The following is a 23549-nucleotide window of genomic DNA, read 5'->3' on the forward strand; positions in this document are numbered from 1 at the left end:
CAGCAGATATCTAGCTTTCATTAGGCTTTTGCAAGGGTTTGTGAGATTGTATTACTCTGGTTCCGAGCTAAGTCTTAAGCCACTTTATTTATATTGCTTTTGTGTCATGAGCCAGTCTAAAATATTTTACCGAGATAAAAACAGAGAACTCCCTGCTCAACCGTTTGGTAGAGCACATTTTGAGTCACTATATTTTATTGAGGGGGGTGCTCAATTTAACTAAACCTGATTGGGCCATCTCTACCATTCGGCTAACGTATGTTATCCTAAAAAAAAACACTAGATGTCACTGTGTCTTTAAATGGTATGCCTCTTAGGTCCCCTAAAACCTGAAAATCGTAAACAGGAAAATCACACCAAACATGTTGACAGTTTTTGGGTGAAATTTTTAAAGGTAAGTATATTTTTTCAACAAGTCATATTGTCCAACGCCCTAATGAACAGAATTATGTAAATTGATACCACAAAAAAGACTTAAATAAACGTGTAATAATTTTTTGAAAACTACCTCAAGCAAACGGTTGATTTAGCACTTTATGGTTAATGTAGCAAAGTGCATCTAATGCCATTATAATTTAATATGTGCAATACAAATCAATACTTCTGATCATTCATTGCTGTAAATATGAAACATGTAATGCTATTTCATCATAAATATGCTAAAATAATTTCTTATTTACGTCGTTTTTGTCACTTTCTGAGATTTTTTCAAAATTCAGCCATTTATATGTTGCCCATCCTCTTATCCAGGGTTGGGTCGGTGGGCCAACGGCTCCATCGGACCTCAAATTTCCCTTTCCTTAGCCACATTAACCAGTTCTAACTGGGGGATCCTGAGGTGTTCAGAGGCAAGCTTAGAGATGTAATCTCGCAATCTATTCCTGGGTCTTGGTCGTGCCTGGAACATCTCCCTAGGGAGGCGCCCAGGGGGCATCCTTACCAGATGCCCCAACCATCTCAACTAGTACTTTCTTTGCAAAAGGAGCAGCATCTCTACTCCAAATCTCTCAGGGTGACTGAGCTTTTCCCCCTATCTCTAAGGGAGCAACCAGCCACACTCCTGAAGAAACCCATTTTGGGCACTAGTATCTCGTTCTTTCGGTCATTACCCAGCCTGTATGACCATAGGTGAGAGTAGGAATGAAGATCGATCGGTAGATCAAGAGCTTTGCCTTCTGACTCAGCTCTCTTTTCGTCACAATGTTGCGGTAAAGCGAGCGCAAAACCGCCCCTGCTGCTCCGATTCTCTGGTCATCTCACTCTCATTGTTCCCTCACTCGCAAACAAGACCCAAAAGTAGGCAGCTTGAACTCCTTCACTATGGGGTAAGGACTCATTCCATATCTGGAGTTGATCCATCAGGTTCCTACTGAGCACCATGGCCTCAGATTTAGAGGTGCTGATCCTCATGCCAACCGCTTCACACTCGGCTGCGAACCGATCCAGTGAGAGCTGAAGGTCAAAGACCGATGATGCCATCATTACCACATCACCTGCAAACAGCAGAGATGAGATCCTCAGCCCACTGAACTGCAACCCCTCCCCACCATGACTACGCCTTGATATATTGTCCAAGAATACAACAAACAGGATGTTTTCAGATTGAATTTGGTAAATATCTTAAATTAATATGTGGAAATCGTAACTAAATATGTGGAAATCATAACTATCAAACATAATCCGATTTCAACCAAATGACTAATGTTGGTGAGACATAAGTCATTGATGCAATTTATCCCTGTGTTATGCAATGTTTGTTTTAAGTATTAGAATAAGTCAGGAATTCAAGAACCTCTGGGCCTTGTTTGCAAGTGAGCGGGCAATGGAACATGAGACTGCCTGGAGAATCGGAGTAGCCGTGGCACTATGGCAGTCGCTATACTGCAGTATTTTGACGACAAGACAGCTAGCATACAATCAAAAGTGAATTCAAGTTGAGTATATTGGGCTGTTACACCTCAACACAGATGAGGTCACGATGAAAGTTGGAAATGCAAAGTTTTCTTGCTCGATTCAACTTTTTCGTCTGTTGAAATAAAAAACAGCAATTTTTTTGTGGCATACTACAAGAAAAAAACTTGATCCAATGCCCACAAAACATATGTTGTTGTTTATTTCATTATACCTTGGCGTTATATTTTACTTTTCTACTGTTTTTGGTATTTTTAGGAATTTTGGTACTTTAACCATGAATCGTCATCTCAACCGTTTGGTAGAGGTTAATATTTAAAAAACTATGGGGTCCAAGCAAAAAAAAATATCTGATTGTGTTTATTATTTACCCAAGGGGAAACAAAATGCCAAAAAATATTTTTTTCTTGGTGCGGGAGTTAAAGGGTTAAGATTAAACATGTAAGCATAATATATGTATTATACCTGAACCAGGCTCTTAAAAAAACTTGCTTTCTCTGCCCTAGTTATTGTTATAATTGTGATGTAAACAATGCTTATTTTTGTCTCTTTTGACAATGATTACTCTTGATATGCTTTCGCCGGTCTCATTGTTTCATCTTTACACCCCTCTTTTACATTCCTCTGTGTAAATGTATTTATTGTTTTTCTACCGCTCATTCATATTACGAGCGCCGAGAAGGATTTGTTTTTTACCGAGAGCAGAAAAAGATTGTGAAGTTTCTATTTCTGTCAGACAATATTATAATATATAATATATAATATTTCTGTCTGTTTGGGCTGGATGATGATTACACAACACTTCTAATGCTTCAGAAAACAATGGCTTCTATTCAGCACACACTCTGTTGTTGAGACCTTGGAGTCTTCAGCATGTGTGCCTTATCGTTAGCCTCATAGCATAATTGCCTAAATCATTTTTACTCTATACCTTTACTCTACATCTACTCTATTCTTCTACTCTACATCTACTTTTCATTAGCCTAATAGCATAACTGCCTTAAGTCATATTATAAGGATTATAGAGTAGGGTAAAGTAGAGTAGAGTTAACGAAGAATAGAATACATGTAGAGTAAAAGTAGAGTAGAGTAAATATACAGTAGGATTTAGGCAATTATGCTATGAGGCTAACGCTATCTATTAATGAGTGGATCCAAATCAGTGTCTGATGTATAAACAAATGTACCGCGTTTATGAAGGAAACACAAGATTGCAATTGTCAACACTTTGAAACCTGGAAGGTATAATGGCCAAACATCAAAGTTTTTTCATTTCTGTGTCACTTCCCTAGCGAGTAAAATAAATAATAATGTCATCATCCGAATCCACTGTCACCGAACACTGACAGTGAACAAGGCAGTTTGTGTTGTAAAGCTCAGCTCTCATTAATTGGATGTTTCAGTCACTCACACACGGATCATGATGTGCATTTGAATACACTCAAAGGGGGAATGGAGGATTGCACAGGGGGAACTTGGTCCAATATTGGGCCAATCAGCTTTGTTAATGTGAAGGCTCCCCAACAGCGTTTTCTGCTGTTTCATCAGAATCACATGCTCTCTTCAAACAAAACTGCTGCAGGCTTTACCTGGAAGCTGCCTGAGGCAAGCGCACACGCACACCCTGTTTGATTGGCATGCTCTTACCTCCCCAAATGAGCCAACATTTAAACGGAAAAATAATGCTGTAAATGCTTTAGCCTGATGCCCATGCTCTACACAAGGCAGGTCTGAAAGTGCCTGATGTACATTTGTCCTATCCACATATCTCACCACTATTCTCTCTTTGTTTCTCTCCCTCTCTCTGCCTGTTCCTCCACCTCTCTTCCTTTTTCCCTCTCTTGCTATTTCTCTGTTTTTTTCCCCCCTGGCCCTGGATCAGTGCCAACTGTGCCACCAGGAAATGTACAAGCCGAGTCTGTCAACTCAACCACAGTGCGTTTTACCTGGAGTGCCCCGAGCCCTCAATTTATCAATGGAATCAACCAGGGATATAAGGTGAGCAGCCCCCCTTTGTATCAACTGGTGCACTCTAGTGGTCAGAGGCAGAGGAGCAACTCTGTCTCTATTACCCTGTCAGATTCATTTAACCGCAGGCCCTGAATTCCTCTGTTAATAATAAAATAACAGATGTGAATTCTTTTTTTTTACTTCATTAAAACATCTTGATAGTGCCAGCTGTGTGCCTAAATTGTAAAAATGAACTCTATGTCCCTCATCACGTCGCCAGCTGTTGGCGTGGGAACCCAGCCGTGCAAATGCGGTGGCGGTGGTTACGGTGCGTCCCAACTTCCAGGACAGTGTTCACGTGGGGTACATCTCTGGCCTGAAGAGGTTCACAGAGTACTACTCATCAGTGCTGTGCTTCACTACACCCGGAGACGGCCCGCGCAGCCAGCCGCAACGCTTACGCACACACGAGGATAGTAAGTGTTAGCTGTTATAGGATATAGTGTATGGTGTTGGCAGATAATTACGTGTCAGGCTAGATCGTTTACTGACAGCTTTTTATTCTTTTTGTGTTCAAAGCTCCCGGTGCTGTGGGACACCTTAGCTTCACTGACATCTTGGACACCTCACTAAAAGTCAGCTGGAAGGAGCCGCAGGAGAAAAACGGTCTTCTCACAGGTAACCATTACAAGACAACCATGAGACATTAATACGTATCTTCTTCTGTCATCTGCCAATGTATGAGTCCCCGAGATGTGAACACCAAAATGACACTTTTTACCAGGCTATCGGATCTCCTGGGAGGAGTTCAACAGGACCAACACTAGGGTGACACATTATTTGCCCAACTTAACTCAGGAGTACAAGGTGACGGGCCTCACCGCCCTCACCACTTACACCATCCAGGTAGCAGCCATGACCTCCAAGGGCCAGGGCCTGCTCTCAGCCTCCACTATTTCCTCTGGCGTGCCACCAGGTCAGTGTTTTTAAATTACGTAGATGAAGCAACTGAGTTTAGGTTGAGGAATTAATATGTACTTTGGAAGAATGAACTGGAAGGGATACAACTACATTTCAAATGTTGTCATTCCACTAACTGTGGCTCAACTGATTTCTACACAGCTATAAAGTACCGATAACTTGGAATGTATTTGTAATCCATCTTTCCTCCCTCAACACAGAGTTGCCCGGTCCGCCAACCAATTTAGCCATTTCCAACATCGGTCCTCGTTCTGTGGCTCTGCAGTTCAAACCAGGCTACGATGGCAAAACATCCATCTCCACTTGGCAGGTTGAAGCCCAGGTAAGCAATTCACATCTATTTCATGAAACCATGAAAAACAATCTGTCTTATTTATTTTATTATTATAAGTTTACAAGTTGTTTTCTGGCTTAGCATTGGCACACATGTTCAATGATACTTGGATGTGTGCATTCCAGATTGGTATAATAGGAGAGAATGAAGAGTGGTTGATGGTTCATCAGCTGTCTAATGAACCTGATGCCAGATCACTGGAGGTCCTTGACCTGAACCCCTATACCTTCTACAGGTGAGCACACACACACACACACACACACACACACACACACACACACACACACACACACACACACACACACACACACACACACACACCGAACACACGCACACACACACACACACCAAACACAAACACACACACACACACACACACACACGTTTAAAGATGTTGCATTATGAAATGAAGACATGTCTTTTAAAAGTAGATTATATAAATGTGAGAAATCTGCTAATCTAATACATGTCACTGATTATCCTTTACCTTGACGAATCAATTTACTGTAACCAGAATATGTTACTGTGTTGGAATTATTATTCTTTAGCGCCCATAAATAGATCCAATTAATCTGCTCCTACAATGACCTAGTTTCCCTGTGGGCATCTTTTAAAGCCTTATCTTAACTTAAGTGATCTAATCAAATGTTTCCCACAGTGGCATGATTAATAATAATTAATTGGGCGGCTGTGGCGAAGAGGGTAGGGCGGTCGGCCACTGGAGTGCAGGGTTGGTGGTTCGATCCCCCGTCTACCCGCCACATGTCGAAGTGTCCTTGGGAAAGACATAGAACCCTGAATTGCTCCCGATAGTTAACTTGCTGCTGCTGCTATCGGTGTATGAATGTGTGTGTGATTGAGTGAATGTGTACAAAACAATGTAAAGCACTTTGAGTCTGTGAAAAACCAGGGGAAAGCGCTATATAAGTCCATTTACCACTTTAATACAGCCATGGTTAGAATATTTAGCCACCATCATGTTTTATCCTTTGCACCCATGCAGGTTCAGAATGCGTCAGGTAAACATTGTGGGCACCAGTCCTCCCAGCCAGCCCTCCAGGAAGATCGAGACATTGCAGGCCCCTCCGGACATCTCCCCAGCCAACGTGACTCTGCGCACAGCCAGCGAGACCAGCCTGTGGCTTCGCTGGGTGGTAAGTTATCCCGGCTCATTGCACTTTGGGGCCTGACTCAGTGTGTATGATTCAGTTAGTGTGGTGGTTTTTTTTTTTAATCGGATTTAGATAAGCTTGTACGTGTTGTACCTACTTACACGCAAATTAAAAAGAAAATTGCGCTGTAGATTTTTGGTATGCCTTTGCGTGCATTTAAGCTATTTCAAATATTGTTTTCTTCTCTGTCCTTCTCTTTGGTATGGTGGAAAATCATGTTGTGACTCAACAGGCAAGAATGGCCTTGGACTATTAATTGGATACAACATTTGTCAGAAAAGCTAGTCAACTCCAATTTACGCCATATCTTTGTACCAAAATCCAATTTAGCTTATACAGTATATCGAAAGGTTTGACATTAAACAGTGACTTTCTCAATGGCAGTGACCTTTAACTCTACTGTCTCTTAAGTGTTACTCACGTCACAAAACGTTAGCAAACTTAATTATGGCTTTGTTTTTTTTCATGAAATATTGCCTCTTCTTCTGTAAACCTGTTCTTGTACTGTTGTGGCTGTTATATTCTGAATACAGTCAATGGCACTGCACATTGTGCTTGATTATGCCGCTCGCTGCGTCAGCGTTTGGCCAATGGTGTCAGTTGCTACATCTGTCCGTTTTCATCACTGCTTGTGTGTGATCAGTGCCAGGCAGTGAGAGACACAGGCCAGATACCACTGCGGGATTATAAAGAGTTTTTTTTACTTACCTGGATTTAACAGCAGGGTGGTGTCAGCTGTGTAATGTGACCTAACAATGAATGGCATAGCTCAATGATTGTAACCCTTTGCAAAAGCTAGGTGTTAAGCTGTAGTAAGACTTTGTGATCCACTTCATGGCTGTGCATTGAGGCCATATTCATCAGTAGCACTTTCATAGAAACAAGCCATGTAAAAATGTATGTAAGTGTGCTAATTTAAAATGCTGAATGATTTGCATGTGTCAGATAACGTGCATACAAACAGACTCCTACTGGCTGAATGAGTTTATTAAGTGGTTGCACACACCCTAAACAAATTTCAGTATTAATGTATTAAAAAAGAAAACACCAAAATGTGTCCTAATGGTTGGCATAGTAACCATGTTTCAACTGCCTTTTTCAAGAACTAAATATCATGTCAAAATACAAATACCTTCACTTTAGGATTATATTATTATTGATTTAACAGATTTAATGATTGGGCTATTATTTTAGGAAAAATGGAGGATCAACACATTTGATTTCAAACCACTCAATGCAGAGAGGGTGTACTTTCCCTTCCCATAATGCTCATCATTATTCTTTTAGCTGTTGTAAAAATCCCTGTGAAGTACGACCTCTCTTTTCTTATGGCTTCTTTGTGCACTCAGTTATGATGTCATTTATATGGATCCTTCTTAAACTGGTGGAAGGAAAAAAATAAAAAATAAAATATCCTCTCAGCCTCTTCCAGAGTGGGAGTACAATGGGAATGCAGATCTGGTTGGCTACCGGGTCCAGTACTCTAAAGCGGCTTCCAAAGGGGGCGTTCTGTCCCACGTCATCATGGACCGTCTGGAGCGGGAGTTCACCATAGAGGACCTGGAGGAGTGGACGCAGTACGAGGTCAGGGTTCAGGCCATCAATGGCATCGGCTCCGGGCCCTGGAGCTCGCCAGTGCACGGCAGGACCAGGGAGTCTGGTGAGGAAGGAAATAAACAGCTCCGAAAGAGAGACCAGTCTGGATTTTTTTTAAATCTTCATCTCTACATAACTTACTAAAACCTGCTCTCAATGACAAAACTGTATTGGAATATAGTAGAAATGTTGTCAGTAGTTTATATTATAAAACCAAAATGTTCATTCTACTCAAGCATATGTCTATAAATAATAAAACGGGAAACACTGAACATTTGAAGTGGTCTCAAAACATTTTCCAGAGCTGTATATGGAAACACATGCCCCAACAACACACACTTGATCACAAAGGCTTGCTTGACAGGGATGCTAAGCTAACGTCCTCTTCCCCTCTCACTGTAGTGCCTTCCAGCGGTCCCACCAACGTGTCCGCCTTCGCCACCACCTCCAGCAGCATCCTGGTGCGGTGGGGAGAGGTCCCCGGGCCCGACCGCAACGGACTCATACTGGGCTACAAGGTCAGCATTAGAAACAGTCACTCCTCCCTCCAGATTATATAGCACAGGCAAATGCTAAAATGGTAAATGGACTTGACTTATATAGCGCTATTTAGCCGATTTTTCTCAGCCCCAGAGCACTTTACATTTCTTACCACATTCACCCATTCACACACACACTCATACACCGATGGCAATGTTAAGTGCTTTACAAGGGCTTTGAAATACATCAAGTGTAAAAAAATAAAAAACTTGACACAAGAAAATATTGAAATTGCATTTAAGAGATAATAAAAACAAAGCTAGTAAAAAGAAAATGACAGATTAAAAGGAAAACAGAAAACATTGCATTATTCAAAGAGGAATTGAATCTATTGCAATAATATGTACTAAAATAATCAGTATTTTGCATCAGATTATTTCAATTTTTTCCCTACCACCTTGAAAGTCATTAAGTTGTATAGGGGGCGCTCTGTATTTAGTTTTTTTCTATTTGTATGATTTTCTATATGTATGATGTAAAGTGTCTTTGAGTGACCCTTCAAAAAAAGTGCTATTTAAAATCTATAAATTATTATTATTATAATAGTTATTATTTGGTGCAGGTATAGTGGCCAGAGTTCCCCCCATAGAGGTTCATTCCTCTTCACAGCAGGCCCGGTTCGAATCCGACCCATGGTCGTTCTCTGCATGTTGTTCCGTTTTCTGTCCCATTTCGTCTCTGTCTTTCTGCACTATAAATAGAGCTTAGAAAATGCCAAAAATGTATTTTGACTGTTTATATTTTGGTGCCTTAACATCAGAAAATGTTTCTTCTAATGTCAAATGTTTTTTTCGGATCCTAAGTGCTGCTAGCAGAAAAGCTATTACTAAAAGATGGTTAAAACCATGAAAACCTACTGTGGAGGAATGGATTGACATTATCTATGACATTTTTAAGATGGAAAGAATTACTTTTGCGTTGAAACTGCAACAGGGAACTTTTTTGAAAATATGGGAAAGATGGATAACGTGTCGATGTCACACCAATTCAACCGTCATTTGTCTAAAGTGGATTTTTTTTTGTCCTTTTTGTTTTCTTTTCTTTTCGCTCTGTAGAGGGCTTTATGTGTCACTGAGGTTTACCCCAACATGTTTGTTTATATAGTTCTTGTTCTTATTTTACTATATTTAAAAAAGTGTTATATGTATAATACAGTATGTATAAAGTCTTAATGGTTCCTTGCTCACTTTTGTATTGCTTACTGAGTCTGTAATGCTTTTCTGTGGGCTATAAATGTACATCTACGGTCGGCGTAGTGAGAAGTATGACATGTATTTTTATTGACTGTAATGTATGGACCTGGAAAATCATAATAAAAGAAGAAAAGAAAATGCCAAAAAAAATCTTTAGAAGAAAAGTCATCTAACTTTTAAAATGACTGGTGTCTTTCAGGTGGTGCACAAGGAGAAGGACTCAGACAGGGCTCCCAGCTTGTGGACAGTGGAGGGCAACACCACCCACAGTGTCCAGCTCAGCGGTCTGGGCAAGTACGTCCTGTATGAGATCCAGGTCCTGGCCTTCACCCGTATAGGAGATGGAAGAAGCAGCGCACCCTCCATTTTAGAGAGGACCCTGGATGATGGTAAACATATCCATCTTACCCACCTGTTAAATCTTATTGTGTGTTTTTGAAATTGTCCCTGCGTTACAAATCATATGCTTTTTCTTTTTACTACACTACATACTAAAGTACAGAAGATTATTAGGGCCATGGGAGAGGGAAAAAAATCAGATAAGGAAGATTTTTTTTTCATTATGTCGAGAAATGTCAAGAATAAAGACGAATACTGCAAAATGCAATGGAGTTAGTGGGGTATCTAGGTATTTTTTGCATACTGCAATTGACGTGCATGTATTGGGACATCCTAATTCTTTTTCTGACATACTAAATAGTAGGGAAGTATGGGGATTGGAACGCAGGGTGTATTTTCTTTCTATGAGGAAATAAACAATTTCACAGAGATAATGTCACTTGTCTAACGTAAAAGTAATTTTTCAGCAACTGATTGAAATGTTCTGCTTTATTATTAGTCGTGTTATGATAAAATATGTTAAGGATTGTTGTATTACATATATTGATTTGATCTTGTTAGCTCAAAGTTTGATAATAATTGTGGCCCCTGCATTTTAAATGGATATTTCCCTGGCCTGCTGATATTCTGCACGTTATAGTCCTCTAGCCTGATTGGCCCTTTTGGTAATGTTGTGTGTTATAGTACCAGGCCCTCCAGTTGGCATCCTCTTTCCAGAAGTCAGAACTACTTCGGTCAGGCTCATCTGGCAACCCCCTGCCCAGCCTAATGGCATTATCCTGGGTGAGCTAGCGATTTACTTTACTATAGACTTCTATGCACGACCGCAAGTCATTCAAGTAACGTTGAGATTTGTCCATATCAATTTGTTTTGTTCCATTTGCGTGATTTAAAAAAAATAATGATATTGATATAATTTTCCCCTCTTAGCCTATCAGATCACATACAGAAAAAACTCTTCAAACAGCAATGCGGCCACTGTGGACGTGCTGAGCCCCAGCGCGCGACAGTACACAGCCACTGGACTGAAACCAGAAATGGTTTTTGTGTTCCGCCTCACCGCGCAAACAAGAAAGGGCTGGGGGGAGGCTGCCGAGGCTCTGGTGGTCACAACAGAAAAGAGAGGTAAATGTTAAATACTGCAGCCCCCAAATGTATTATTGAAATGATGCACCTCTAAATATTAAGTTTGGGGACTGACTGTGTGTGTGTGTGTGTGTGTGTGTGTGTGTGTGTGTGTGTGTGTGTGTGTGTGTGTGTGTGTGTGTGTGTGTGTGTGTGTGTGTGTGTGTGTGTGTGTGTGTGTGTGTGTGTTGTCAGCTCGACCACAACCCACCAGCCGCCCCGTTGTGCCTCAAGACCAAGTCCAGGCGCGCAGAGTGCTGTTGTCATGGGAGCCGGGCAGCGACGGCTTGTCCCCGGTGCGTTACTACACAGTCCAATACAGAGAGCTGCCCGACAGGAACTGGACTGTCCACTCTGCATCGGTCAGTCACGAGACACACTCCTACATTGTGGACAGGTAAACTACAACTTAGAACCCTTAATCTATTCATTCTATTCATTCATACTCAGCCTGCACATCAACATGCCTTAAAATCTACATCCAGTTGACTGCATATTGCACATATTGTAAATATTATATAACATATATAATATTACAGATTGCAAATTGCACATTTGATTGATCTACTTTTTTACTTTCTATTCTATTTTATATATATGGTTTTATTGTGTACCCTTATTTAGAATTGATTTACTGTAAATATTGTTTATATTGTTCATCTTTATCTTACTCTACATTATTGTATTGTTCCTATTGCACAGTGGCTCGGAGATAAACAGCATTTAGATTCTTATGTAGGTCTTGCATGTTTAAGAATTGACAATAAAGTTGACTTGACTAAATGTGAAGGTCCCGCTTCAGATCCCTCCAAGTGTCAACAGCTTTTTATTTATCCACACAATCAGAAATATTGAGACTGAGTAGGGCAGAAAGCCAGATACAGGCTGTACAATAACAATCAAATGTTCCTCTCTCCTTGCAGGTTGAAGCCCTTCACCTCTTATCAGTTCCGTGTCAAAGCCACCAATGACATCGGAGATAGTGAATACAGCCGGGAGAGCGAGGCCATCACCACACTGCAGGATGGTAAGGACGTTAAAGCAGAACGTGTGTGTCGCCACGCACCGCACATTCATTATCCGTTACATTTCACGTTCAGACAATGTGTCAACATGCCTTCACGCTGTGTGATTCTTTTTTGTTTGTTGCAGAGAATACTTTACGTCAACAGTGTGCGCCGCGTGTCTTACTCACAAGCGGTTTCCTAACGGTGCTGTTTGAAGTATATGCATCACTCTCTCTCTCTCTCAGCTTTTGTTTCTGTTCTTTTCTTTCCCTTATCTCCTCTAGCCCCAGACAAACCCCCGACAATACTCTCTCTCACACCTCACACCACCACATCTGTTCTGGTCCGCTGGCAGGTATTTGCTGTTGGATTATACATAGCACTTTTGTTTTGTGGGAGAGGGAATGAATGAATGAATGCATGAATGAATGAATGAATGAATGAATGAATGAATGAATGAATGGTGAAAGTGGCATATAATTGCCAGAACCAATGTCTTTATCATAATCAGATAAAAGTTTTTTTACTGAGAGTTTTTTTTCTCAGCCGAGCTAAGGGTCTAAGGGCAGGGTGTCCATTTGCTATACAAATAAAACTGATTTGATTGATTGTGTTACTTGTTGGTTGAATACTTTATGCATTAAGCATATCTCTTGCCTTTTGTAGCCTCCCTCTGAGGACCACATCAATGGAGTCCTGTTGGGGTTCAGGGTCAGGTTTCGGGAGCTACACTACGACCAGCTGCGCAGCTTCAGCATCCGCACAGTAAACAGTCCCTCTGCCAACTGGGCTGATCTCACCGGTGAGTTTGCCTCTGGTGCTGTGCAGAAAGTCTTTCTATTCGGGAAGTCTAAAATGCACCTTGCTCATGCTGATCAGTAAAGGCTGTTATATGCTTTTGTTAGCCCCATAGCATAATTGCCTAAATCATATTTACTCTTACTCTACTTTTACTCTACATCTACTCTATTCTACATCTACTCTACTCTACATCTACTTTTCGTTAGCCTAATAGCATAATTGCCTAAGTCATATCTTAAGGGTTATAGAGTAGGGTAAAGTAGATGTAGAGTAGAGTAGATGTACAATAGAGTAGATGTAGAGTAAAAGTAGAGTAGAGTAAATATGATTTAGGCAATTATGCTATGAGGCTAACGATTTGCAAAATAGACATTGAAGTTGACCGATGTTCTCACTCTTTGCCAATTCTGTGATCTCCCCTTGTCCCCCCCCCTGCCTCCCCCCCTGCCTGTCCTCCATCCAAACTACAGCTCCTTACAGCATCAGGAACTTGAGTGAATCCTCGCTCACCCAGTATGAACTGGATAGTAAGTCTCCCTTTAATGCCTCTCTACCACCTCTCTCCAGCGTGTCAACTGTTATAATGTTCTCCTACAAAAAAAAACGTGATTTGTTTAATAGCTTGCCGAAAGTGCATGTTACGCCATCCTGTCGTCCTCCCACTATCTGTCTGCAAAGGGATTCCTATGATGTGTGTGTGACTTTAATCCCTCCAAGCTGCCCTGTCATTATTTCAGTGTGTTTTTCTCTCTTTTTAATCACCGACAAATGTTCGCAGCGTGTCCTCACAACAACCCGTTCTTTCATCAGTTTGCCTTATAATTCTGCACCTTTTCGTCTTTCCCCCTTGTGATGTGCGATGTTGTCTCGCCACCGGCATCACCGTGACTGTGTGTGTGTGTGTCTCTCAGGAGCAACTCATTTTTTTTTTTCTTTGCTCTTTTTATCTTAACCGTTCTATGACAATCCTGCCATGGCTTTCTCTCTGTGTGCAGATTTGAGTAAACACAAACGCTACGAGATCCGTCTCAGTGTGTACAACGCCGTGGGGGAGGGACCCAGCAGTGCACCGCAGGAAGTGTTTGTTGGGGAGGCGGGTATGTCTTTCTCCTATTACCTATGTATGAGCCTACTTAGGTTTAATCTTTCATTCCTAAATGTTAAGCAGTTTATGTGTAGCATGTAAAAAGTGAGTTGTTAATGAGTTGTACTATTTCCACTTTGCCCCTATTCTAGTCCCCACATCCCCTCCTCAAACGGTGGTGATCCAGTCCTCAACAGCCACACAGCTGGATGTCACATGGGAGCCTCCTCCTCTGGATGCGCAGAACGGGGACATACAGGGTTATAAGGTAATCGGCAATGTGTCCTCTTTTTTTTCTGTCTGTGTTGCTGGAAAAACAGCCAAACTTACATCATGCCTTTGTTATACATTCCTTATATTTTTCATTGAGAAAAGTTATGAATTATGCACCCTGGATCTTTCTCTCTTTTCATTCCGTTTTTCTACAGATCTATTTCTGGGAGTTCCAGCTCCAGAATGAGACGGAGCGACTGCGTACTCTGTTCCTGCCTGAGCTGGGCGTGAAGCTGAAGAACCTGACAGGCTACACCACCTACATGATCAGCGTGGCCGCATTCAACGCTGCAGGGGACGGACCCCGCTCCCTGCCCACCAGAGGGCGCACTCAGCAAGCAGGTGAGGACACACTACAGCCAGCCAGATGTGTGCCCAAAGGGTTTTGCAGTGGTGAAGGTTTGAATGTCACAAAGTGGGGTGGGATTGAACAAGTTTTTACTTCTTCCCACCCCTTTTCAAATATGTTGTGGCATTTTTATAGAGTGCTTGGCGGCCTTATCAGTGCAGGAGTCACTAGTGCTGACTCCTGTTGATCCATTTTTAATATTGTATTGTTGTTGCATATTTGAAATAAATTATTCATTCATTCATTCACAATACCTGTGACATGTATCTTGTAGCTAAGACCCTACTCCCTACACTGTGTAGTATGTCACGGTCTTAGCTTCTGCAGTGCTTTATGCCTCTAAGTCTGCCCTCTCTCTCTTTCTCTCTCTCTCTCTCTCTCTCTCTCTCTCTCTCTCTCTCGCTGTCTCTCTCTCTCTCTCACTATCTATCTATCTATCTATCTATCTATCTATCTATCTATCTATCTATCTATCTCTCTCACTATCTCTCTCTCTCTCTCTCCCTTTCTCTCTCTCTCTCTCTCTCTCCCTCTGTCATCTTCACAACAATACTCCTTCTCCTGATTTAACCCTATTGTGTATGGTCCTCAGGAGCTTAAATGCAGAGCGATATCTCAGGGTTAATCCTCTCTTCACTTACAAAAGGTGCACACAAAAGAATAAAGGGTAATGGTTTTCAGTTTGAGTTACTGTGTTACACAAAACTGCAAAATTGGAACTTACGTATTGCAGCTGTCAGACAAGTTATGTAAGTACACAGCTCCTCTAAATTCAGCAAGAAATAGGACATTTTCAGTCAGAGGTGTAGTTGTGTCCTGTGAGATATAGCATTAGAGATCAGACTCTTCTTGGCAACCTCCTCCAGAACAAGTCATTGGGGGCGGAGGCCTAGTGACAGGGGAGGAGCACTGACTACAGAACGTGGGGAGACACATGTAGATTAGTTATTCGGCCACAACTGCACAAAGACGTCTGTGTTTACTATCTAGGAAGAGTCCCTCCTATGCGGTTTTTTAGTTCACAAGAAAATGCTTTACAGTATAAATGTATAGCTTGTTTTTCCCGCCCCCTTGAAGGCTGTGACATTGGCGGGGAATACAAAGTGCTGAGGACTTAAAAAACACACAGGCAGGAATTTTTGGCTCCCTGCACCACAGGGTACTGGGAAGTTGGCCAACACTAGCTTTTTTGTCAATTTTATGCAGAGTTGTGGCGAAAACCCTGACACATTAGCTAGCTGCACATGGGCTGGGTCAGCAGGCAGAGTTCTCACAGCTCTCACTCAAGGTCACTGGTTGATTTTGTAACGCTCTCATGCTGACTGTGGGTTTGCTTTTTGGTGACTGATTTGCTCAAACAGCGTGTACACCACGGCATACCTGCGTTTACATGCACAGAATATTGTATTGTTCATGCTCGAATCAAGAACAATGAACTAAAGAAATCGTCTTTCATTTTTAATCTGCTAGTATTTCTGTTTCATGCCATATAGCATAACGTGATTCTTTTTTTGACTTCCCTATGAAATTGCCTGCCGCAGGCTGCCTTTGGATTTCCCCTCTGTCCTCCTGATCCGCTGCTATTTCTGTTGCCAGTGTGATACACCCTTTACTCTTGAGAGTTTGGTGCGAATGGGGATAGTAGCTGCAAACAGCAGAAGTTGAAAATGTGATCATTTGCCATCGCACCTTACGAAAATTCCTCATGTCAAGATCAAGTTCAAAATTCCTTGTAAATAAACAATGACTTTATTTATATATTTATGTGTGTGTCCCAGTTTGTAATTACAGAATACTAACTGTTTCTCTGGGAATTTCCAAATGTTTTCATGAGTGTGTGCACTCCGAGTTGGCACATCGAGCCCACCGCAATGCAGTTTTTCACTTTGCTGAGATTGTAATGAATCTTTTGCCTCAATATTGTGAACTGTATTCAAATGTCACTACCCTCTTCATTCTCTCACCTGTAGCGCCCAGTGCTCCCGGCTTCGTCCACTTCAGTGAGTTGACCACCACTTCGGTCAACGTGTCCTGGGGGGAGCCCAAGCAGGCCAACGGCATCATTGAGGGCTTCCGCTTGGTTTATGAGCCCTGCACTCCGGTGGATGGTGAGGAAAAAAAAACTCTGCCTGAGCCCTAATAACTCCTGCCTTGTCTTGACATTCCTCAGCTGGCTTCCTGAGACAGTGATTTACAACCTCCTGCCTAGTTAGCATATTCTTTTTTAACTGCACTGCTTGCTTGCGCTCATGCTCCTAATATTTTGCAGATGAGTATAGGTCCTGCAGTATAACGTATACGGCATGGCTGATTAAAATATGTTGGAATGCTCTGGTGAGAATGTTTGCAAATCTTCCTCTCTCTCACTGAGACAAACATGGCTAAATAGTTGGCTAAAAGTGGCTGCCTGGACCAGATTGTGAAGTAATTGGGAGCAGGGGTGGAATGCTGAGCTGAGGAGGCTGTGGTCCCTTGGCTATCAACCAATGGACCCAGAGAGCCCCGAGCGGGGAAGGCAGCCACTATCAGTTGGTCTATTATTTAAATGGTCCTTGTGTCTCTGCCTATCCCAAATATCATAAAGGCTGCTGGAATAAAATAACTTTTATGTTATATTTTGCCAAAGTTGTGCGTGTCTTTGATATTCTGTCCGTCCGTCTGTCGTTGTCCTTGTGAGTTTTCCTGTGTGCCCATGTGCCTGTTCATATGCACAAAAGCTTGGCTGTTTGTCGCTTGCAAAAAGGCAGCATCTAGAGTCTTAGTGTTTTGTGTACAGACTCCTCTGCTCGCACTCCAGGTGTCAGTAAGATAGTGACGGTCGATGTGAAGGGCAGCGCTCCTCTCTGGATGAAGGTCAAAGACCTGGCCGACGGCGTCACCTACAACTTCCGCATCCGGGCCAAGACGCTGACGTACGGCCCTGAGGTGGAGGCCAACATCACCACGGGGCCCGGAGAAGGTGAGACTCAACTTTTATTTAATGTGATATTTAATAATAATAATAATATCTTATTTTATATAGCACCTTTAAAAACAATGGTTTACAAAGTGCTTTAACAAAATACATACGAGCAAGTACAATCAAATAAATACATACTAATAAAAAAACACATAAAAGATAAATACACATACTCAAAGAGAGATTTCACTCTAACTATCCAACACTTTTCCTCTTCTTAAGGAGCCCCAGGCCCTCCGGGAGAACCCTTTATTTCCCGGTATGGCGGGGCCCTCACACTGCATTGGACCAGCGGGGATCAGGGCCGTGCACCCATCACACGTTACGTCATCGAGGCCAGACCCTCAGGTCAGTCCGTTATATATGGACTGTTGTTGGGTTCCAGTGTTTTTTTAACATGATGACTACAGCTTTAAATAAGAATATGTTCATATGTGTTTCTCACCTTGCCTTTAGATGAGGGATTGTGGGATATCCTTATCAAAGACATTCCCAAAGAGGTGACATCCTACACACTTAACCTGGATATGCTCCGTGAAGGGGTCACCTATGACTTTCGAGTCATTGCGGTCAACGACTACGGCTATGGCTCCCCCAGCGCCCCCTCCCCCACCATATCAGGTACGTTAAACTGAAAAAGTCAACTGAACTTTAACAGAACAAAACAACTTTCTTTTTAAAACAAATTCTGTTCATTAAAGGCGCACTATGCAGTTTCAGGGGGAGAGGATTTGTTCAAATGTGCAGAGCCTGCGGTTAGTTTACAAAACACATTTACTCTACATGTATTTCTTCGTATTAAATGTTCTATGGTTCAAAAACAAACTCATATTGAGACACCTGAGGGGTATACTACGAAGCGAGATTAAGGGCTGAGCGAGCTCTGTTGAGTCTAAAGCGGTCTAAAGCCAGAATTTTCAGTATCACGAAAGGTGGCTCTCTTTCTACCTGGCTAGATCACCGTGGTAACAGAGGCTGCACGGCTAACCTGCTCAGAGCAGTTTTTGTTCCAGAGTTTGAGCTTAAATTCGGCTCTTAGAGCGCGGACCTGACAATATTGTCTGAGCGCTACATTCTTACTGAGGAAACTGTTACATCTAAATTTATTGATCAGTAAGTTAATGAACGAAACGAAGCCGTGACATTAGGCTTACAGCAGAGTGAACTGTAACATCGCGCTGGGGCTTTTTGCCACATGCATACAGTTATTGAAAATGTAAAATAGCCCACACCTATAGCCTACTGTATGCAGCGCCACTCTATGCTCTCACCTCAAATGATTTTACCTGGCGATATACACACACTGGCTCTTAATAAAGCGTTCTATAAAATCACAGTTTGCAACATTATTTCACTGTAGGCTTCTTTCTTTTCATAAGTAGCGATTACAGTTGGGACGTGACAGGTGACAGCTGTTACAGTTCGGACATCGTTGCAGACTCGCAGGTTAAGCTTCTCACAGTTCATATTTGTCCTCCAGACTACAGGTTTTTTAATGTATGCCTATTGGTATTTGTAAGATTCAAATAAAAGGCTAATAGTCTAAATCAAAATTGTATTCATTATGATGTGGCCCAAAATTAAATGATTTTCCATAGGCTATTCATTTGGGGACAGTGTCAGACTTAAATTACATTCTTAAGTATGGGACTATAGGCGTAGTGCTATAAATATAGCAAAGTAGCCTATATATAGCCTATTAGGCTAAATGGTATAGTGTTTAAATCCGAGTTCAACGTTTCATTGTTTTATAATGTCACGTTACGCACTGCGAGAACGATCGGCAAGATAAATAAATAATTTCCATGCTGGCAGCATTCCACTCTCCTTAGCCTATTTGCAGTAAGAGTTTTTTTCGGCTCTCTGTTTTCTGCTGTAATAATTCAGACTGACAAACTCTTCCTCTTGAATGAAGTTGGCGACACACTTTTGTTTTACTCAGCTGCTCACAATCAGTCCGTTTGTGTAAAGTTAGCGGCACAAGATCAGTCCAGTCTGTGCGGAAGCAGAGTCAAATGACGGTCAAACGCCCCCTCTCATGGGGACGCGCACAGAGCCTGAAGCTGAAACCCTCGTTCAACATAAGAGGTTGATAACTGCCTTCGTGATACCGGTTAGCTCTGAGCGAGGGTATGTGTTATGTTGAACCAGATCAAAAAAAGAGAGCCGGGCTCTGTTGAGTTTGCTTCGTAGTATACCCCTCTGGAATCAAACCTAAGACTAGAATATGTTTATAAACCGAACTGTATGGGCCCTGCTGCTGTAAACGACAACAGTAACTTTTCAGGTAGATTTCTAACTTCAAAACAGTGTTCCTGGGATCACATTTGTCTTGTGAGGAAAGTTTGTTTATTCAGTTATGAGAATATACCTCAGAAAATATTTTCTTTCCTCTAACACACCAAATATACAGCTCCGGAAAAAATTAAGTGTCAGTGTCTCTTGTTTTAACTATTGCTATGCATATGTTTGAGTAGAATGAACATTTTGATTATATAATATAAACTACTGACTACATTTCTACGAAATTCACAATAAAAATATTGTCATTTAGAGCATTTTCAATAAGTAATGTAGAGATGAAGATTTAAAAAAAAATCCAGCCTGGTCTCTTAATTTTTTTCCGCGGCTGTATATACAGTATGAAGTGACATAGTACACCTTTAATCCCTGCTCTTGGTTTTTTGTGTACAGCCCAGAAAGTGTCTCCGTTCTACGAGGAGTGGTGGTTCCTGGTTGTGATCGCTCTGGTGGGCCTCATCTTCATCCTCCTCCTGGTTTTCATCCTCATCATCCGAGGCCAGAGTAAAAAATACACCAAGAAATCAGACTCAGGTAAGAACGTCAGACGGCCGGCCGAACTCGCTGTTTCACCCTGCGTTCCGAATCACATACTCTTTCCTTTTACTACACTACATACTGAAGTACAGAAGAGTTTTAGGGCCACAGGAGAGAAAAAAAAAATCAGAAAAGGAAAATTCTTTTTTTTTTTATTATGTCGAGAAATGTCAAGAATAAAGACGAATACTCCAAAATACTATTGGAGTTAGTGGGGGCATTTATGTATTTTCAGCATACTACAATTGACATGCATGTATTGGGACATCCTAAATCTTTTTTCTGGCATACTAAATAGTAGGGAAGTATGGGCATTGGAACGCAGTGTCTGTGTCTTTCTCTGTTTTCGGCAACCTTGAGCTTTCGACTGGAACCTGTCCCCCTCGTAGACTTCTCCGCCAATAATTGCACTCTAACGATTAGCACATCCAAAGTCTATTTTAGAAAATGGGAGTGTGAAGGCGCAAACAATTAGACAAATGACCTAGCTTTGCTTTACATGTTGGTCTGACAAGAGGGAGGTGAGAGTAAAAGGTTACCGGTGATGACGCAGTTGAAATAGGAGGCAAATAAACAGTATTGTTCATGTTTAACTGCATTGGTGGATCGATACTGGGATAAATGGCTTGGCAAGTGGTATAATGCTCGGGTCATTAGTCAAGACGGAGAGTAATTATATAACCACACCACTGTATCAAGAAGCCAATTTTCATGATTGTGAATTATCCCAGGGGACATGGCTGCTCCTGGAAGCTCTTTATCAGAGTTATCGTCAAACTCCAAAACATAAGGTCTCTTAATCCATGTTAGTAGACATTGCCATTGACACACTGTGTCAGGTCAAGCCATCTAAAAATGTCTCAATCAATTTTTATTTATCTCGCGCTTTACAGAGATTGAAAACAACGCAAAAATTAAAAACAGCAAATACAATCAAGACAAGATCATTAAAAGAACCCAACCCTCACACCCCCATAGACATGCACAGAGACATACACAAATACATACACACTCATACACACACTCACAAACACATACGCAGACACACAAACTCACACACTCACACATAAACTAGCTGTCACTAAAGAGACATATCTCGTACCAGTAGCTCTACAGCTTAGTCAGCATTTAGCATGGTGCCAAGGTTACCAGGGTCAGTAAACAGGGCTTGGGTGAGACCGGCTCATAGAAGGACTATGTTTGTGTGGGCACACAAAGACGGGCCTCTTAAGCCCTGTCAACCCCTCCCCAATTTCTTCAGCCATGAAGCCGATATGCCCCACTGTGTTATCTGTGTGCTTTACATAAGGACTCAACAGTGAAACTGACTGATTGACGGAAATAACTTGTTTAGCAGGTGTTAATAAGGAGGAAGCAACCAATAATATGCCTGTATAAAACTTGTGTTTCTCCTCAAGCTATTTAAAGCTAGCTGTTAAAGAAATACACTACTGTCTTTGCAAGATCAAGCTTCAGTGATGTGTGTCATGTTTTAACTACACCTTATAGGACTGATATTGCTTCTAGATTGGACTGATGATCACAAATCACTTATGTCGTCCCACAACCCCACTCAGTGTCGTCCCCATACCCCTGTCCAGGCAACCACTCCAACTGCACGGCTCTGCCTCTGACCCACGGGGAGATGGTGCGCCTGGACGAGGGACGCTTCCCTGCCCTGGAGCTCAACAACAGACGCCTCTCCGTCAAGAACTCCTTCTGCCGCAAGAACGGCATCTACACTCGGTCAGTAACACCATCGCATATAGATCCCACACTGCAAAAAAAGTCTGAAATCTTCCCCATGTACAGTCATGCCCAAAAGTATTCATACCCCTGGCACATTTTGACTTAAACTGTCTTTTATTCAACCAGCTAGTTTTTTTCTTAATTGGAAATGACCCAGGCTTCTCCCGGAATATAATAAGACGATGTACAAGAGGCATCATCGTGAAAAATATATTGAAAAATATATCAAATATATTGAACAAAAAGTGGCATGTCCAAAAGTATTCATAATCAATAGAGAACGCCTTTATTGGCTATTACAGCAATCAAACACTTCCTATAACTGCTGACCAGCTTTTTTTTATATCTCCACTCGTATCTTTTCCCATTCATCTTTAGCAATGAGCTCCAACTCTTTCAGTTTGGAAGTTTAAGTCAGAATTTGCCAGGGGTATGAATAATTTTGGGCATGTATTGGTCTGATTTCTAGTCAAAATATCTCATGACACTCAATATAAGTCACAATCACCTAAGCAACATTGCAGTGAGATATGTGGAGTTGGAAGGTCAATACACTTGAATTAAAAATAAGGATTACACATGGTTTACTGTGACCAAAAGCTCTTCCTATTACTAGTAAGAATTGTCTCAATATGAGTATGTCTAGCTAACGTCAAGCTATATCTCATATTAAAATGCTAAAATATCACTTCAAATGATTTCAAGTGTATGATTATCTTAAATCTATAACATTGCCACTTTTGAATGACTCCAAATAAGTTCAACTTGAAATGGAGAGAATGACATGACATACTGCTTTAGTGCATTGCAGGTTTATTATGTTATTATGATACATAACACATTATTGTATTAGTTAAATATACCTCAGAGTGAGTTTTCCTAGCTAATTTCAGGAATATTTTCTATCTTGAAAGGCTTACATATTGCATCTCATTTCAAGACATCTTACCAAGTGCATTTTTTTTCCAGTGATCCTCTCCTCTACCAATCCATTGTCTTAATTAGGATATTGAGAGGAATTTATAATGTAGTGCTTTGTGTTCCCTGTCAGTCTAGAGAGAGAGAGAGAGAGAGCACAAACCCAACCTCTGGGAGCCAAGCTGCTGATTTGAGCCTCCTTCCGCTGCCCCTCGTTGATATTCAGCGTTTGTGTGGAACAACACTTTAAATATACGTAGAAGGGACGGCACAATACCAGCTAATTAGAATTCATGAACATTCTGCGTGTGCTCTTTGTCCGTCCGTCACTTGTTCAGACAAAGGCTTCTTATGGGTCGGAGCCGGCCTGTTTCTCTTCTGGCCCTCGGCCCAGAGTCTCTCTCAAGTGTAGTGCTGTGAGAGCTGTCTG

At 41.6% G+C, this 23549-nt stretch overlaps 1 protein-coding gene across 1 annotated transcript in view; it reads left to right on the forward strand.

Moving 5' to 3' along the window:
• Window positions 1-23549, forward strand: part of LOC307262883 (protein sidekick-2-like) — a gene marked incomplete at its 3' end in the record, with an annotated part of 54631 nt that overhangs the window by 26985 nt on the left and 4097 nt on the right. The window contains exons 17-42 of the mRNA XM_080043892.1: window positions 3794-3909; window positions 4142-4337; window positions 4441-4539; window positions 4646-4837; window positions 5043-5164; window positions 5302-5411; window positions 6180-6330; window positions 7771-8008; window positions 8347-8462; window positions 9877-10066; window positions 10701-10799; window positions 10947-11141; window positions 11337-11538; window positions 12065-12168; window positions 12433-12503; window positions 12815-12950; window positions 13420-13476; window positions 13945-14046; window positions 14186-14301; window positions 14462-14648; window positions 16626-16763; window positions 17453-17614; window positions 17837-17962; window positions 18071-18235; window positions 20309-20449; window positions 22054-22198. Coding sequence (XP_079900018.1) covers window positions 3794-3909; window positions 4142-4337; window positions 4441-4539; window positions 4646-4837; window positions 5043-5164; window positions 5302-5411; window positions 6180-6330; window positions 7771-8008; window positions 8347-8462; window positions 9877-10066; window positions 10701-10799; window positions 10947-11141; window positions 11337-11538; window positions 12065-12168; window positions 12433-12503; window positions 12815-12950; window positions 13420-13476; window positions 13945-14046; window positions 14186-14301; window positions 14462-14648; window positions 16626-16763; window positions 17453-17614; window positions 17837-17962; window positions 18071-18235; window positions 20309-20449; window positions 22054-22198 — 3676 coding nt within the window. The remainder of the gene's footprint in view (window positions 1-3793; window positions 3910-4141; window positions 4338-4440; window positions 4540-4645; window positions 4838-5042; window positions 5165-5301; window positions 5412-6179; window positions 6331-7770; window positions 8009-8346; window positions 8463-9876; window positions 10067-10700; window positions 10800-10946; window positions 11142-11336; window positions 11539-12064; window positions 12169-12432; window positions 12504-12814; window positions 12951-13419; window positions 13477-13944; window positions 14047-14185; window positions 14302-14461; window positions 14649-16625; window positions 16764-17452; window positions 17615-17836; window positions 17963-18070; window positions 18236-20308; window positions 20450-22053; window positions 22199-23549) is intronic.

This window comes from Ammodytes marinus, assembly GCF_949987685.1.
Source record: "Ammodytes marinus genome assembly, chromosome: 16".
NCBI classification, from domain to species: Eukaryota; Metazoa; Chordata; class Actinopteri; order Uranoscopiformes; family Ammodytidae; genus Ammodytes; species Ammodytes marinus.